Here is a 17,796-nt window from a genome sequence, read left to right on the forward strand (position 1 = left end):
CAGTCCAAGGGTCCTCATATAGCGCGTGCCCTGGTATAAGAAAACCCAGATTTGGTGAAACTTGACCTCTAATTAATTACGGTCTTGTAATAACAACTTAGCGTATTGCTGTAAATCGCTGTAAACCCATTCAGGTTGTTTTTCCTCCCACAGTTTATCCGGATTAGGCCCACGCGTGTATGAAGTTCGTCACGTCAACTTTCTTTTAGTCTGTCCCCAGGCTCCTCTCTTTTGCAACAGCTTTCTTCCCTTGCCATTTGCTATTTATATTAGAGTCATGTCAAGTGAAACGCTGCACTGAACGAGTGATTCCGAAGCCATACGTTCGTACGTTTGTAATCACAGCTGGGGAACTTGTTCAGAGGAGTATGGCAGCCCTTTCGGTCCAAAAGAACATACTGGTAAGCATTGATTTCCTCTCTTTCACGTTTTTATTCAAATATTCCTTCGCCTGCAGTATAAGACATATAAAATAAACATTACTGAAAACTCTTGCAATTTGCATTACTCTGGTCGATAACTCCTATTCTATTTTCACCAGAATTTAAATGTCCTCGACTGTAATTTTTTTTTTTTCACTGAAACACCAATTTTAAATAACATTTTGAGATCGCTTTCACTCAAATAACTTCTTCAACGTGCCCGTAACAAGGGTGAAAGTAAATATGTTTAAACATTTCACAGGGCGCAGCAGTGACGTATCAGATTGGATATCTACATTTTACTGCAATGCCGTTTAATCAACGCACGTCCTTTCTAAAATTCGCGTTCAAACTGCTCACAGCAACCGTATTTGCTCGAATAATTGCATAGTCTCACATAAAGCTGTATCCTTGCTACAGAGGGACATCAATAATTCCTTAGAACTTTGTTTATACCGATAATGAGTAATCCGAGCCACCATGCTTGACAATCATGATATGTTAAAATATAGCTCTTTAATAAATAATTTCTTGTAACTCTTGATATTATGACCCTATCATGAAAAAAAAAAAAAAAAAAACTCAAATCATTCGTTATTCCGTTCAGTTTCACAAGGAAACCCTGGCTTACATTTATCGATCGGCTTGAAGGAGTAAAGTTTGGGTAACCATGCATTCGGCCCGACTTACCTTTGAACATTGATAAAATACCTTTGAATCAAAAAGGTTTTTTGGTGGAAGTTCGTCGGGGCGATTTATTTGCAGGGAGTTTATCATCAGATTGAATTTGTAGATTTCAACATATCAAAGAAAATGGTTGAACTTATTTACATGTAGCTGGAATAGATTCTGCGTCTGCAAAAGTGCAAAAAGGTAAATGAAAACTAAATTGCCTGTCACCATTACAAAAGGTCTCCAATTACAAAACAATGCAACACATAAAACGCTAAACAAGCTTTATATAACCATAGCCTCTATTTGGCGCGTAAATATGCTCGGATATGTTTCCGCAGACATTACCTGTCCCGAGAAGTGAACAGTTTCCGAGAGCAAAATTCGAGGGAAACTGTCTCGGTGAGCTTCATGGAGCGGATACTGTCCGAGGACAAATACATGAGCATATCAAGTTCAAAGTCAAATGAGGGCTTTTGTGTTTATCATCCTTGAAATATTTTTTGGCAACGCGCTGGATTTAGAAATTGGGGAAATTCTTCGAGCGATAATATTTCCTGGATTATGAGTGATATCTGTCCTGTCATTGACTCATGATGCGCAATATCATTTGATCATCGTGCAAGTGCTTCATCGATTTGTATGGAGCTAAAATCTTGGCCAAAATAAAATGAGGCTCTCATACTTTAAAAAGTATCTGCAGAGCTTCTAGCACAAAACCGTGCACTTTATTGAATAGTGAATGGCGTGCCGGCTTACACCTCTGCCGGCTTTACATAGCGTTCAAACGTTCAAGCACAATACAACCTCAGATGAGTTTCCCATTAAAGGGACTCAGCCATAGTATTTTGAGTTATTTTTCCACATACCAAATTACCTCTAAATAAAGGAAAGCTGAAAATAAAATAAAAAAAAATAGAAAACCACCAAAGAGACATTAATTAATAAGCCATAAAGGAACAAGGATGGCAAAGATTAACGAAGATTTTAAACGACGAACTTGCAAAATTGAGGTTAAACTTTTCAAGATGCGCGAAAGCAGTGTTTGATTTTATCTTGCAAAATTTTCTGCTCATTGTGCTGTGTGGTTCCGTTTTGCCGCAACACATAAGCTTTTATAAGTCTCTATATTTCACCAAGCTAAAGAAAATAAAAATTTAGTTAAGCACGACTAATTTCTCGGCTTGTGGTGTTGCTCATATTTTTCGGTTGTACTTTCTTGGTCCGATTTAAAATGCAAATTGTTACGTCACAATTGTGATCCAATTGTCACGAAAGTGCGGAGGGGCTACTCTGCATTGCAAATGTATTTTTGAGTGGCGTTAAAATTATTATTCGCGAACTGACGCCTCAGTTGCGAGCTTGTGATCTCAGAAAGCAAAGCATCTATTCCAGGAAACGACAGCCCTAACTCCTCCTCGAGACAAAATGGTGAGCATAAATACATCAAAGAATTTATTTTTATACGTTGAAACGTCTTTAGGCGAATTTTGCTGCCAGTTATAGTATTTATACCTAGAACTTGAAACATCGAGTATGAACGAATTGGAAACACTGCCTGAAATTTCTGCCACTAGCCTACTGTCTTCGATTATTGAGCCCTCTATCTAAATTTGCGACTTGACACAATATCTTTAAAAGCTTTTCTTGACAGTTTGTGCGTCTTTCGTCGAAGAAAGTACGAGTAACATTGTTTGGTAACGCTCTGATGATACTACTTGTTTTTATCAAATATGGAATTACGAGCATTATCGTAGTGAAATTTGAACAAGGTTTTGTTCGTTTATGAATTTTGTTCCTTGAAATAACTGCTAAAGGGTAGAAATGTAAACCTGTGGAATTTTTTCGGGATATTTGAGCGGTCCATTTGCTCTACAAGCGAAATGTTTCCTCGAAAATTCGAGAGAAAAGGGCGTACATGTACGTAGAGATGTATAGCCATTGAAAACAATATTCTAAAATTATAATATCACGTCTGGTATTTGTCAAACTGGGATTATTTGTCCTAGGGACGAGTGTTCACCACTCTCTGTCATAGCAGATTTAAGTTGTGATTAATATAAAAATTAGTATTTTAGCAAACTAACGATTCATTTTTCGCAAAGTGAGTTTGGTGGTGCTGTAAACACTGGATTCATGAATATTCACAACAACTTGGCGGCGTCTGTCACGCAACAGCGGTTTTCAATGGTTAAAAACCAAGCCAAGCCTATTCCAGAACAATGCAAGCAGAAAAATAGAGTTTGTCTGATATTGTCTCATCAAGGTTCGCTGCACAAGTGTTTACTGAAAATAACTGTACGTTACTTATTATTTTCTATATTCTCTTCACTGGTCTGGCTATCAGTGCAGTGTTGATATGAAAGGAGAAAATAACTATTGATCGCTATTTCGAAAGAAACTGGATGACGTATTTTTCAAATGAGTAGGCAAGCAAAGCGTCCAAAATCAGATGGTAAACAGGTGTTTACAAAAGATGCTGTACATTTTGCTCGGCTGAACAATTTCTGAAGACTGGTTAAAAATGCAGGGCTTTTGCTCTAGCCATCTGCAAGTCTAATTTAATGAGGTATTTCATTATACAAGTGTCGACATTGCAAGCTGATAATGATATGACTTGACTTGCATTGGAAAATCAATGTGCAACGGTCTTTAACATGTTCTTTACCCTTTTCTTCTTTACCAAAGATATAGGTAGACTTGTGTTGTTGGTTCCTGTTTGTAGCTACACATGACAAACATAAAAAAAAACATTTCAGAAATGACCTCAATATGTAGAAAATAATTTTCTAGCAACCTTATTCCATCATCCTTCTTGGAATCTAAACGTCTATCAAATATTATGCATGACAATAATTCTTGTTACACTTATTTTACATGTAGAAAAAAATATTTGTTTTATTCATTTTACAGCCAGAATTCTCCGAGAGGGAAAAGAAACGTAAGTATAGATCACAAAAACAAAAAATTTACAATAAAAAGAAACCTAATTTGTTTCATTGAGACAGGCCGCAGTACAATCTTATTCCAGCTCATTCCATTAATCCCAAACTAGATTTCCGTGAGGCTTTCGAGCTCTTTGATCATGATGGCAGCGGTTTCATCACCACTGACGAGATTGGAGTTGTCATGAGAAGACTGGGGCAGAATCCTTCCCCTTCAGAGCTGGAGGATATGATTAGAGATGTTGATGCTGATGGTGAGTGTTCTGACAAGCCCAGTGGCTTCGTTTGGACAAGTAAAACAGAAATTCAAGTCAGGAAATCACTTGCATGGGTCTCAATAGATGCGCTGTCCGTAAATAGAATCGCGAAATCTTGAATGTTGTCAACACGACAAACCAGTATCTTTCTTAACAGCTTACCCATGTTAGCCTATATATATATAGTCCTCTCGTACAGCTGGTCGTCAGCCTACGGGGTTGTCTGCGCGTACTAAATGATCGCATTGAGGGGAAAAATACGAGAAAGAGAATGATATTTTTTTTCTTCGTCCGCTTACGGTTTTGCTTTCTTCCTACAATTATTGGAACGGCTTGAACCAATGTTTTTTGCCAATTAGGTTAAAATATGTTCCCACATGTAGTTAAAAAATTACGCCTGGCCATGGATATCTAACATTTATCCTTAAGACAGTACGCCCGCTTGACTAAACATTTTTTACGGTTTCTCGTCTCTCACCAAGGAGAAAGAGAACGGAATCTCTGTTTCACAAGATATACTAAAACATGAAAAACGTTTAAGCAAAGTTGAAAGAGTATTCATATCTCTTCATTCAGAATTAAGCTCGAGACCTTTTCCAACCCCATACTGTAACTATTTGGGATGGATTTATTTTAGGGAGCGGTCACATTGACTTCAACGAGTTCCTGGTTATGATGTCCCAAACAAAAGAAAAAGGCCACCAGGCGGAGCTGCGCCAAGCATTCCGGCTCTTTGACGCAGATGGCGACGGCTTCATAACATTTGATGATTTGAAGAGGGTGATGCGCAACTGTGGAGAGAGCCTTTCAGACACTGAACTGAAAAACATGTTCACCAAAGCAGATATTAACAGGGATAATCTTGTTGACATGAAAGGTAAACTAATAACGCCGAAATTTGTGTTATAACCTTCTAAACCACAACTCAACTCGCGCCACCCACGCGTGACAGGAGCTGTAAGGTCGAGCGCGCGCGCGTTTATCGCGCAACCTGGTCGCCAGTCGCATGTCCAATTAATATTTATCGTTTTTTTTTTCTCTCTCTCTCTCTCTCTTTTTGCGACAGAGTTTTCGAGGATTGTCAGCAACGAATAGACGGACCTCCATCCAGAAATTGTGGACGAGCGTGAATAATTTGTGGCAGTTTTTCTTAATAATCTGCTTCGCTCAAATTGATGTACATCTTTCAAGTAAATGCATGCATTCTATGTTTTTGGTAATCAGTATTTGTAAATTAGACAAATGAGAATTAGCTCGTCGTGTCTTCTTGGAACACGAGAATTGTAAACTAAACAATAAAATGTTTACTTTGTGAGTATTTTTCTTTGGTTTGAGTTTCATTCGTGCTCGACAGGTGCTTTGACAAATTTCGAGAGAGAACTTGTGAACTTAGAGACTTGGCTCATGATAAATAAATTGCTTTCGGGTTGAAAAATATTGATTTCGCAGTTTGATTAAAAAAAAAAAGAGGGACTAGCACTTTCATATGGTATCTTTTAAATCTGATAAACCTAAACCATTAATTACAGCAAAAACTAAGAGAAGGCGTGTCCCGCAGAACACTTGACCTAAGGCTCTATTCGGGCCAGTTTTCGGGTTACGGGATTTTTAGGCTAAAAAAATAACGGGGTACAGGGTATTTTGAGGAGGGGGGATTTTAATAATGGGATATATGGGATATATAGATCAGATGACTGGCGGGAAATGGAGTAGGTTGTTTCTTTTTGCAGCAGCAATTAACGGGATACGGGATTTTTCGGCCAAAACACAGAATATGTAGGATATTTATACCTACCCCCCCACCTCCCCCTTGATGAGGCGTCAGACCTGCAAAGGCTGGTGCTTTTGTTTTCCTTCTCAGTTAACTTCCAACTCTGAATTTATGCTTTCAAAAGTTGGCTTAATGGTTGATATATTACGCTAGGCTCTTCATAATTTGACTCGCCGAGAAATAACCTTTATTAAAATTTTATGACAATCCCCTGACTTGTCTCATTTTATTCAGTCCAACAGGTGGACGAAAACTACGCCACTACCAGCCAAAATTTATTTTCAAAATACTACGTTCAGTTTACTCTGGCGTTATACCTGAACAACACAATCAATGATCAATTTATTTATTCTAATCTACAATAATTCTGCCTCGATTTTCCACTGATTTGATTCTTGATGGATAATTTATTTTCAAAATTTAATGAGTACACTTGCCCCGCGCTACATTCACCTCCATCATGATTTAATGATGATACCGTCTTAACCGCTTGCATCGTCCGTATCAAGGGAAGGTTTTGTGAATGCTTTGCTGTTCGAAAGTGTCAACACCATTCTCCCATTGTTTCGAATTCCTCGGGGTTCAGAAATCTTATGTTGAAAAGAGGGTGTGGATTGAGCTCAACTGAAATTAAAATAGCTGAACTGCTCAAAATTTTGACCATCGACTGAACTGAGAAACAACGCCGTTTTTGACTGACAGCTGAGATTTCAGATGTGAAAAAAATTACCCATGCCTGAGAAATGGGCGCCTGAAATTTTAACACGTAGCTAAGAAATCGCAGCGACTGAATAATACTGATAACTGGGATTCAAGCAAGTCCATGCAGGCAGACCAAAACCGTCTTAGTCATAGCTTCAGGTAGTTTACGATTTTTAAGTGAATAAGATTACAGGGATGGGCGGAGAACTGTAGTGGATTTTAAATAAACAGGGATCGAAAAACAACGGCTCAATGAAAAATTGACAAAGACTGCCATGGGCTGTGAAAGCGCTCTTGTGTCAGAATTGTATTTTAATGATGATATGGGAGTGTACCTTATTTCTTTTTTGTTGACACCGTTCGCGTCGTTTTAAACAAATTCACAACAAACTTCCTCTTTATACAATTCAGCCACTCAAGATTCGAATTTTAACAGCTACTGTAGAATTTGCCAGGAAAGCAGAGCTTTGTGGAAACTAGGGGCCGGCGCGAAAACAAAACTCGTGCAAGGACCGGGGGACTAGGGGAAAGACCCTCTTACGCGAAGAGTAGGGAGAACTGAGTTTGAGATAACAGTTGGCCGGCAACAAACCTTCAAGCTGAACAGCATTTATTTTAATTTGCAGTTTTGTTTACGCTTACCTTGGCCCGTTGCCTGTACATTAAGGAGAGCACAAAAGTTGGCAAACTCATTAACATTAACAAAACTCGAGGTCATGTCTCTCTTGAGGTAAACAAAGAAACGTTTTCTTTGTCATGAATTTTCTGTCAATGTTTGTGTGCTGGTTGTTACTGACCCTGTTGATTTTATCAATCGCAAGAATTTGCCAGAACTTATTTCATTTTATTTCTAATTTGCTAGAATTATAAAAGGGATGTATTTAGCATACAAATTAAATTCTGTTGGCAAGCTACCCTAAAAAAGTACGGAGTTTTTAATTTTGTCGCGTCGCTTATTATTAAAGCACACGAATGCCATTTATTTATTAATTTATTTATAATGTCGCTCTTTTGTGACATATTAAGAAAATATCTCTCGATCCAATTTCCATTTGGACATTTAACGCCTGGAGGTTCTGTTGCTGCTGTCTGTTTCACGGAAGCCCGCTTTAAAGGTATAAGCTCTCTTAAACGAAAATGGTAAGTTGCTCTGCCGATGTTCCAGATTACATTTAACATTTTAGCTCTATTACTCTGAGGTTTAAGCCAGAGAAAAGATATTTGCGTGTCATTGTAGTTTTCGTTTCTGCTTGTGTTTTGTTGAGATATGGCTCGCGGCTAGGGAATTAATGACTCTGTTTTCAAAATTGAAACGTCGCATATGTGGTTTTAATTGCATCTGTTTGTTTCCTGCACTAGGAAACAAGGTTGCCATCATGGCTACTTTTATACTTGTAGTTCCTTTTACCAAAACAACGTCTGCAAGTAATAAATAAACGCAATATTTGCGCGATGCAAACTGAGAAGATATATAACGTTCCAACAAATCTTCCGAACTTAGATAATGTTACAAGTGATAACACTGTCTGTGTGACTATTTCCTAGTTAAATCGAGTGTCCAGAACGTTCGAACTTTAAATATCCATCAAACATCCTTCACTTTGTTTATACCAAAGTACTATTTCAAGTATGTCGTTGGCAGAAAACTGCTTTAACACTGAATACTATTAGGGTAAGCGCTGTTGGCTCTGACATTGCCAAATCGAGCGAACTTCTCAATTTCAACGTGTGCGCTCTCGCATATTTTTTTACATCAAATTAAAGGTGCTTCGTGCTTGAAAAATATAAATATTAAATATTTTAAACAATTGCTTAAGGATTATATATAACAAATTAAGTTCTTATTCCGGCTGGACATTGGCAAGTGTTTTTCTTTAAAATATGCAATGTTTATCATTTGTAATCATTAAAGTAGTCTGTAGTCGGAATTATATCGAAAAGCTATTTTTCACTTTTTCTGTTCGCGAGTAAGGGATAAAAACTCGCTAGAAGAAAGTAACAACAGGATCAAAATAAACAAGTTTGTTGGCGAGAATGTGTATGTCATACTTTTAACATACACAACTGCTTCATAGATAGTCCGTCACGGATCGAGTTAAAAATATTTTTCGTTCAAGTTCAGTCGACGCTCTTTTTGGAGTCAAATTTGTGCACCGATTTAAGTTTCAGATTACAATGTCAGTCTGTACTGCAGCTGCAATTTAGCCTGCAGTTTGTAAAGGCAATATCAAATGTTTTAACTTCTCATCAGTAAACAAAGACAAAACAGACAGATTATCTTCTTTTAAGTGGGGCCCCATGGTGCCCCATCATGACGTCATCAATTAAGGGGCTTCGATCCGAGATATTGAACAACCCCTAATTAAAGTTACTCTGCATGCGCACAGCTTCCTAGCTGCGAGAGAAACCATAACATTTTAACTGTAAAAAACGCTCTTTTCAAATCAACAGGCCGACAAGTTCACAGAAGAAGAAGTACAAGGTTAGTGGTTTATTTTAAATTCGACAACCATTTTTAACTTGGAAAATATTTATTATTTTCCAAGTCGTAGTGGTGGAACGATTTCACTCCATCCGGTTCCTTAAATCCTTCACTCCTTCACTTCCCGTTAGACATTTGGAAACCCGGGGGAGGGGAACTCCCATATGAAAAGGCAAGAGATGCTCGTCGGAAAATTTGAATTTAACTCCTAAAGGAGACTAATATGGACGTTGCTTGAGCTTCATTAGACCCCTAAAAGATACCACTTAAAACGGAATAGGTTCGATTTCTAGCCACTGTTCAAGAACAGATCCCGCGCGCACTTGTAGACCAGACTCGCGTACTCGAGAGATTAGTGGAAATCAAGCCTGAAAATGGAAATTAAATGAGAGCGCTTCTTTTATTGGTTTCCTCGAGTGCACCGTAAAGGATACTTTGACAGCTAGGAAAGGTGACGTTTCGTCATCACCCTAAGTGAGACCAGAATCCTTGATTTGTGCCCGAGACGACGAGCATCCCCGACCTTTTCGTATGGGAATCCGCGAGAGGTAGAAGGTATAATGATTTTTTAATTGTAAAGGAAAATACTTATGGTTCTTGCTTAGCGATTCGATTCAGGGAAAGTCTTTTCCTTTACAAACTTACGTGATATTGTGAGTTCGAAAGCAATCGATATAAACGAATGATTTAAGGCTACAGACGATTTTTTTTAACACAAGAAACGGAAAGCCAAACGCTTCCTTCCGATAAATGGTCCTTGACAGAAAAAGAAAAAAAACAATGAAGCTAAGTAAACTGAGGAAAAATAATCAGCAGTCACTACTGGGATTCGAACTCCTAATGTCTCGCATGGCGAGCCAGCCGGCCTATCACATTGAGGGGTATCGAATGGTCTTTGCGAGCATTTGCGAGCATGCGAGCAGTGCGTTTATTTCTGCGAGCACGAGCATTGATCAAATTTGTCTTGCGAGCAGCGAGCACTTTCGAAAATACAGATGGCGAGAAACGAGCACTTCGTAAATTTTCTGCTGGACGGATTTTCTCTTTTATTGAAAGGGGACATTTTGCACCAAGTAATCTGGCTGACACCGTTCAACCAATCCTAGCGTCGTAATGTGCCTTGTTGGATGCCACATTACGTCAGTTAGCTTCATGTGCGCTCCAGTGCGGTACACTTTGTGGACGCTCAAGGAGATCTAAAGCTTTCTAATCTGACGTTAAGAACACTTCTCAAGAAGAAGCTAAATTTTACGACTTTGAAGTTTGCAACATGGAAGGCTTTTTTGGTCATATTGTTCTTAGGAAATGTAGACAACGTGGCATTTAGTCTAACAAGCACTTCGAGTTTCGGTTTCGATGATCGGCAAACTGGTTTCCAGCTGAGTTACTGAAAAAGATTCAACGCAACGGAAGCTTTATTTGGAGGCTTCAAGGATCTAACCGATTCGGAGCTCTGACAAGCTCTGAACTCGAATGGTAATAGTAATACTCCACATGTTTTCATGTCTCTAGGTTACTTTCTACCTTTGGGGGTGCCTTTCTCGAAGAATTGTTACGCGCGTCAGTTTGAATAATACGTCACCAAAACGAGGAAGCATGTTTACAGAAACATTCATAATGTGTGCATGCTTCAATGTTTCTCCAATGTTTCTCAGTTTTGCCATACGGGTATTGAGCACATTTCAACGAGAATCCGAGCATGCTGCGAGCAGTGGCAAAAATTTGGCGAGCACGAGCAAGCGAGCACTCATGTGCACGCTTCTCCAATGTTTCCCAGTTTTGCCATACGGGAATTGAGCACATTTTAACGAAAATCCGAGCATGCGAGCAATGGCAAAAATTTTGCGAGCACGCGAGCAAGCGAGCACTCATCTAATTTTTTGCGAGCAATTCGAGCAAAGGTCAAATTTTGCGAGCACTTAAAAATTGAATTAAACGGGACCATTCGATCCCCCTACATTGCGCTACTTGTACATCAGTTACTGGAGGGCGAAAGTATAATTATTTTTTTACGTACCACAGGCTCAAGTGTTTTGTTCAGTCTATACCTCACTTTTAACCAAACAAAATGATCTCGCAGTTTTTGACTGCAGCACAAGGAAGACATGTACATCAGAAACATGTAATATGTAAAACGTGCAGCCAGGCCTGAGTAACAAACAGTTTCTTAACGTTGAACTTTTTCATTTTGGAAATATCACAACACACCCCTCAATGGAAAAAGGCTGTATGGGCTTCTTCTAAAGCTAGACTGTCCTCACATCACAAGTAGTTCCTTAATGAGCAATGCCTCATAACACCCTTTCATAATTTATTTTCCAAGTTCAGTGGCTCACAGCAACTTTGATTCTCACAGTGTTTAGCCTTTCAAGAATGCTACATGGGTATTCCAAAATACAAACGTTATCAAAAGTGTAATCTTATTACGCCTACAAATATTTAACCATATTTTTGCTTGTGGACTTCGTCTTGCACGTGGATTTGTGTCCAAGCCAAAAAGGCGCGAATGCAGATTTTCAGTAAAGTGGCGATAGTCTTAATTTATGCATCAACTTTAATTTATCTATCTCTCTTTTTTGTCGCTCTACTTAGAATACAGGGAGGCCTTTCAGCTGTTTGACAAAGACGGCGGAGGCACCATCAGTACTAAGGAGTTAAAGCAAGTATTTGAGGCCCTCGGTCAGCATCCCTCTGAAGAGGATGTACAAAGCATGATATCTGAGGTGGACCAGGACGGTATGTATAGTTCAGTTCTTAGATGGAAAAAATGGGTGGGTACAATTTGTCAGAATAAACCGGTTAGGATGACCGTTGAATAATGGTAAGGGTTTTTCCAATGATCAGCAAGCTTTCTGAGTTTCCAGTCTCTCATCAGCCACGAAAACAATTACGGGAAATTGAATTGTAAATGGTAAGTGCTATTTCGTACGGTTAGTTTGCTGATTTTAGAAAAGCCCCCCCCCCCCCCCCATTATTCAACGGCCCTCCCTACTGACTATTCTGTCAAATGGTAAGCTCCGATGTAGCCATTGTATGACACCTACCGTAAAATCAATGACTTCCAATAAACATTTTACAAGAAAACAATCTACATATACCTAGCTTACAGTGCTACGGCCATCGTTGCTTTTATAAAGCTTTTTTGTTCTGCATTTTTCGCCAGACTTTTTTCTTTTAGATTCGCTTCCAAAGTTAGTAAGCAGTGAACGATTGAATCTATATTAACCAGGTTTGGGACTTAAAACAAACGTTGGTAAATTAAACCTTTCTTGGGTTGGGGAAGGGGTGGGGCAGTGGTGCTGTTTTATGCCAGTTGGGTCATAAGGATCATAACTTTTCGACTATTGAAGGAGTTTTTAAACGACTAGATGACGAGCGCAATACTGGTTAAAGTCTGCATACGAGCCAAGTAGCCTATCAGGCCTTATTCCGTTTTCTGTGGCATGGAGCGACCAGCCATAGGAGTATTTCTACCCCCCCCCCCCTCCCCCTTGGATGGGATACTAGTCTATCGCAATGTCAGCCCCAGCATTAAATTCGCTGATACCCGTTTATATACCTGGGTGAAGAGAGGCACTGCGAAAGTGAAGTGTCATAAGAGATCTCTACGCTTAGATTGCGTTCCTTTGGGGTGATCTGGATCAGGATCAGTGATCCAAGATCACTCGGATCATGATGCATCAAAGGAACCGATTAATCCGCTCTGGTCAAGGATTCATCGGTTCCTTTGATGCACCATGATCTGAGTGATCTTGGGTCACTGATCCTGATCCAGATCACCCCAAAGGAACGCACCCTTAGTCTGTATGTTTGTGGACGGTATCAAATGATTAACATGCCCTTTTCTTTTGAGCTCACAGGGAGTGGCGAAATAGACTTCGACGAGTTTTTAACGTTGATGGCAGCAAAACAAGCCAACATGACAATGGAGGACGAGTTAAGAGGTGCTTTTAACGTTTTCGACCAAGATGGAAGTGGCTACATATCAGCACAGGAACTCAAACAGGTTAGCGATCAAAAAAAGAAATCTGTTTTATCGTACATATAGTTACATTTTACGATCCTTTGTCGTCAGTGAGGTGAGTTAGAGTTCCAGTCTAGTAGCGCTTGATCTGGGAATTCATTTCCTTGCACTTAGTAACAATTCGCACTACCATCAATTTCAGGTTTTGGAAAATCTGGGCGAATCGCTTACTGATGAGGAAGTTGATGAGATGATGAAGGAGGCCGATCTGGACTCTGACGGTCAAGTCAGTTTTGAAGGTATGTTAAAGCGGGACAGCGGCAAATTCACTTGTTCCCCGCGGGGTTAACATCAACTGCAGATTTTGGTCAGAATGCCCCCTTCCGTCCCTTTAATTTCGCTGTCCAAAGAGTTACCGCTTTCCAATAGGGCGCCACCGGTTCGCGTTACTGACATGTAAGATATCAACATTATTTAAAAAACGTTGAGAAAACTTTTTATCAACTAAATAACGCTTTACCCCGAGCAGAGTTCCTTTGAAACCTGTGCGTGCATCTTTGTCCTATTTTCGGTTTTGATTTCTGGCCACAATATTAAGAAGAGAGAACCAGAAATGTCGGTGCAAGGTGTCGAAGAGCTCCATATTTGAAAGCTTCCTGGAAAATGTTCCGTACTAACTTCCTAAATTGAATTCGCCTTAACTCCCCCTCCCTTCCCCGCCACACGCACACAGACACCCTCTTTAAACGTCCAGTTGACGTTTAAGCCTGAATAAATGAATATGCTGACGGCCCATAATAAACGAGATGAATACCACGTGACAGTAGGATATCTTAGCGCTCTTAGCCAAGTTATAGTGCGCACTCTTTACTGGACTAAGGAGGACTGGATTAAGCTTGATCGCTGTATTGATTAATTAAAAGGTCACACGGTTACGTTATGTTACTGATTATTGTTGACTTTAATTGCAGAGTTCGTGAAGATGATGGCCAACAAATGAGAGGACCACTTTTCCCGTTTTATCAGATTTGTACTCACTTCTTTTTTTGCTAAACTAAGACTCGGCTAAAAATTAAATTTAACCTTAAATCAGGCAGTTGTCTTTTCTTATATTATAAACGACCTACCCCTGCCCTCCCCACCCCGACTTCGCTATGTCAACCACGGTGCGACTCGAGTAGTCGAGAGGACCCTGGAAACGCACTTGAGTTTCCACATGGGACCTTATGTCTATCAGCTGTTTGTATTTATTTCTGTTTTAATAATCATCTCCTACTCTCTGCTGCAGGTTCACGTCAGCCTTTGGCTGCCTAAGATAGTTATAGTTGCAAATGTTATAACTCTATGTAGCTGCGTTACCAAATATAGGATTGATTGATTATTGATTGCATTGCTAAGTCTACTTATAGCAAAGAATGTAGGACAACATTTGCATTTCATCATTAAGGACGTTCGCGCTGATTGTTTCTGCGCATCCATACTGCCCGCGTAAATTCACACGCCACGTCATGCATCGACGCGCGCGCTAAGTAATAAAATGAACAATGATAGGGCAGATGGCCATGGCCTGCAGAACAGGCGTAATTGTTTTGCGTATTTTAGGCGAACAGAGGCGAAAGCGAGGGGAGCGCGAAACGCGAATCGCGCGCGAGGAAAAGAGCGCAAAAAATAGCGCGTTATTTTTTTTCACGCTCTTTTCCTCGCGCGCGATTCGCGCGTCGCGCTGCCCTCGCTTTCGCCTGTGTTCGCATGTTCGCCTTAAATACGCAAAAAAATTACGCCTGTTCTGCGGGCTAAGATGGCCATTGCTATAGATCGTTTTCACGTGACGTCCTCAAATTCCAAAATCCAGAACTGAAGAGCCACGAAAATTTTTATCCTCATAAGGCATGAGGGGATCTAAACTTACATCTGTTTACAACTTTTCAGCGCAATAGCCTGCAGCTGGAAACCAGCGCCGTCATGGTTTGAAGTTCATAGTTATGGCGGTGCGTGATATACCGCTCCGATCGCGTTTGTGGAAAATATACACTTATCTAGTGATTTTTAGCCTTTTTAGGAGTTAAAGGGTTAGGAAAAGTGCTTGTGTAAATGCTTGTTGGTTGAGTTCAGATAATCAGTCGCCTAGATAGTCAAAGTAAGTTCCAGATGTTTGCACTATTTTCCGGCCGCCATATCTTGTTGGTGGAGCACAGAGCTCCACCAACATGGGCTCTGTAAATTTGCGCAAAACATTTCGACGAATATCTGAAGTTTGGTAAAGCGCAGAGACCCAAAACTTAAAGAAGTGTCTTTACCTGTCTCCTATAATATTAAAATTTCTTGACTTTATCCACTAAATAGTTTTCGATTTATTTTTTCGTTGCGTGACAGTGAAAACCATCTATAGCTTTGCACAATCTTCGACGTTCGGTGACCCCTATTTTTCGTTTGATGGATCATTTTCTCTACCGATTTTCTACGTTCAGCGAAAAAATGAAGAAAATCTATCGATTAGAAGTTTGAATTCCGTTGTTTTTAGCTCTCCGTTTATCTGTGCGGCGATTGCAAATGGCTCTTGAAGGGTTAAGTTCTGTGGAAACGTTGGCAACATTTGGAATTATTCACGCAACAGACCCACTCCTACAAAATATGACTAAGATCGTTTGTCTCCGTCGACTCACCTTCGATATTTTTAATTATAAACCCCTGTAGACCATGTTGAATTACTTGCGCCAATTTTTCAAAATCAGGGTAGCTTTCCACACACTTTATCTCTGAAATGAAGTCGGAGCCCCCAATTTTTTTTTTTCATTTCTGTCACAACTAACTCATTATTTGAATGCAGTAAAAATCAAAAAAAAAAAATCTATCGACTGGAAAATTTTAGCGCGAACATCCTTAGTTGCATTCTGCTGAATATAATAGTATCCTGTTGAAATACGGTATTGGTGTGGACTGCTTCGCAAACGTTTACACGGAAGTCTCAAATCTGGCTTTGCCTTGGTCGTGCAGGGAGGAGAAACTTCAATAGCCCGGTACGAAAGGGGTCTGGAACGAGAGCCTGGTAACAATCGCTGTGCACCGCCATATTGGAAAGAGACGAACGGTCGACAATCCGAAGGTACAGAGAATCTGCTGAATTTCTATGTTATGAATGACAACTGTACATAATGGTAATCACATATTTATGACCCCTTGCTATTAGCGTTACCTTTCTTTTCTCTGTGTAATCATTTTCGTTAGCCGGAATTGATAGAAAGAATGTGCCAGAGGGAGAATGGCGGATGTGTCGAAAACGAAGACCCAAAAACGAAGACCGAAGACCTAAGACCCTCTGGTCTAAAACGAAGACCCACCGGTCTAAAACGAAGACCCACTGGTCTAAAACGAAGACCCACTGGTCTAAAACGAAGACCCACTGGTCTAAAACGAAGACCCTGTGGTCTAAAACGAAGACCCACCGGTCTAAAACGAAGACCCACTGGTCTAAAACGAAGACCCACTGGTCTAAAACGAAGATCCACGGTCTAAAACGAAGACCCACCGGTCTAAAACCTTTTTTTTTCTTCAGGAAAGACTATACACTAGGCTAAATTGCTTTCGTTTCTGTAGCGCATAAATTAAAATGTCATCTGAGCGCGCGGCAAACTTGACAGTTGCTTTATCTCATTCGGTACAACGTGTCAAATTGTGTAACGCAATGAAATTCCAACAGTATAGAAATATACATTTTAGTGACGATTTTAGTATAATTTGTCGTCACCAATATTCTGTTTTTCAAATGCATATGAGCAAATTATGATGAGGTGACTTCATTACTTTGCTTTACTGTACTTATCATATAAAGGTGCAAAGGTCCACTGTGCGTGACTCGCAAATTTATTCACCACGTGCTACAAGAATTTGATTTTCCCAGGAAAATTATGTTATCACTCTCACATTCTTCAGGGAAATACTATACACTACAATCTTGGACAAAATAGTAAATGGAACACCTGGACCACCCCTCCCCCTCCCCCCCTCCATTTCAATGATGCCAAAATGGCATGTTTTTGCTCCTTCGCACCTTAATCATTGCTTTGGGGGGAAGGGGGTTAATTGTTCCTTTTTATTCTGTCCAAGATTGTAGGCTAAATTGCTCTCATTTTTGTAGCTCATAAATTAAAATGTCATCTGAGCGCGCGACAAACTTGATAGATAATTTATCTCAATCGGTACAACGTGTCAAATTGTGTAACGCAATTAAATTCCAACAGAAAAAAAAAAAAAACATTTTAGTGACGATTTTATTTCGTCACCAATATTTGTAATTGATGATATATTGGCCAAGTGTAAAAACGAACAACAGTTACAGAACTGTTGCGGTTTTGATATATGTCAAAAGTGTCATACACCAAACTTGAAAATTTCATTTAGTCTCATCATACAAACAAAAAATCTTATTACTTTGACTTTTTACAAAACAGGCTCTTAACTTTGAAACGTATATTTCTATACTGTTGAAATTTAATTGCGTTACAAAATTTGACACGTGTTGTACCGGCTGAGATAAAGTAACTGTCAAGTTTGTCGCGTGCTCAGGTGACATTTAATTTATGC

General features: G+C 39.6%; 2 protein-coding genes across 4 annotated transcripts; both read left to right on the top strand.

Annotated features, from left to right (window-relative positions):
* The first annotated feature begins 238 nt into the window (after positions 1-238).
* LOC110051390 (uncharacterized) lies at positions 239-5,614 on the top strand. 2 transcript variants are annotated; one of them, XM_020757426.1, is made up of 5 exons: positions 239-401; positions 4,008-4,035; positions 4,150-4,293; positions 4,934-5,173; positions 5,363-5,614. In XM_020757426.1, exons 1-5 carry the CDS (start codon positions 369-371, stop codon positions 5,389-5,391), a joined length of 474 nt encoding a protein of 157 aa, XP_020613085.1. In that variant the 5' UTR covers positions 239-368; the 3' UTR covers positions 5,392-5,614. The 2 variants fall into 2 exon arrangements, with proteins under 2 accessions (XP_020613085.1, XP_020613086.1); XM_020757427.2 differs by lacking the exon at positions 239-401 and adding an exon at positions 2,385-2,525.
* Positions 5,615-7,802: 2,188 nt separating this feature from the next.
* LOC110051391 (calmodulin-alpha-like) lies at positions 7,803-14,307 on the top strand. 2 transcript variants are annotated; one of them, XM_020757429.2, is made up of 6 exons: positions 7,803-7,909; positions 9,221-9,251; positions 11,844-11,987; positions 13,112-13,257; positions 13,418-13,514; positions 14,187-14,307. In XM_020757429.2, the coding sequence occupies exons 1-6, from the start codon at positions 7,907-7,909 to the stop codon at positions 14,213-14,215; spliced, it is 450 nt and encodes a 149-aa protein (XP_020613088.1). In that variant the 5' UTR covers positions 7,803-7,906; the 3' UTR covers positions 14,216-14,307. The 2 variants fall into 2 exon arrangements, with proteins under 2 accessions (XP_020613088.1, XP_089139856.1); XM_089283730.1 differs by having other exon boundaries at positions 13,418-14,226.
* The last annotated feature ends 3,489 nt before the right edge of the window (positions 14,308-17,796 follow it).

The sequence above is a fragment of the Orbicella faveolata genome, unplaced genomic scaffold (assembly GCF_042242905.1).
Source record: "Orbicella faveolata isolate gen_17 unplaced genomic scaffold, um_ofav_v1 contig_12, whole genome shotgun sequence".
Taxonomy (NCBI): Eukaryota; Metazoa; Cnidaria; class Anthozoa; order Scleractinia; family Merulinidae; genus Orbicella; species Orbicella faveolata.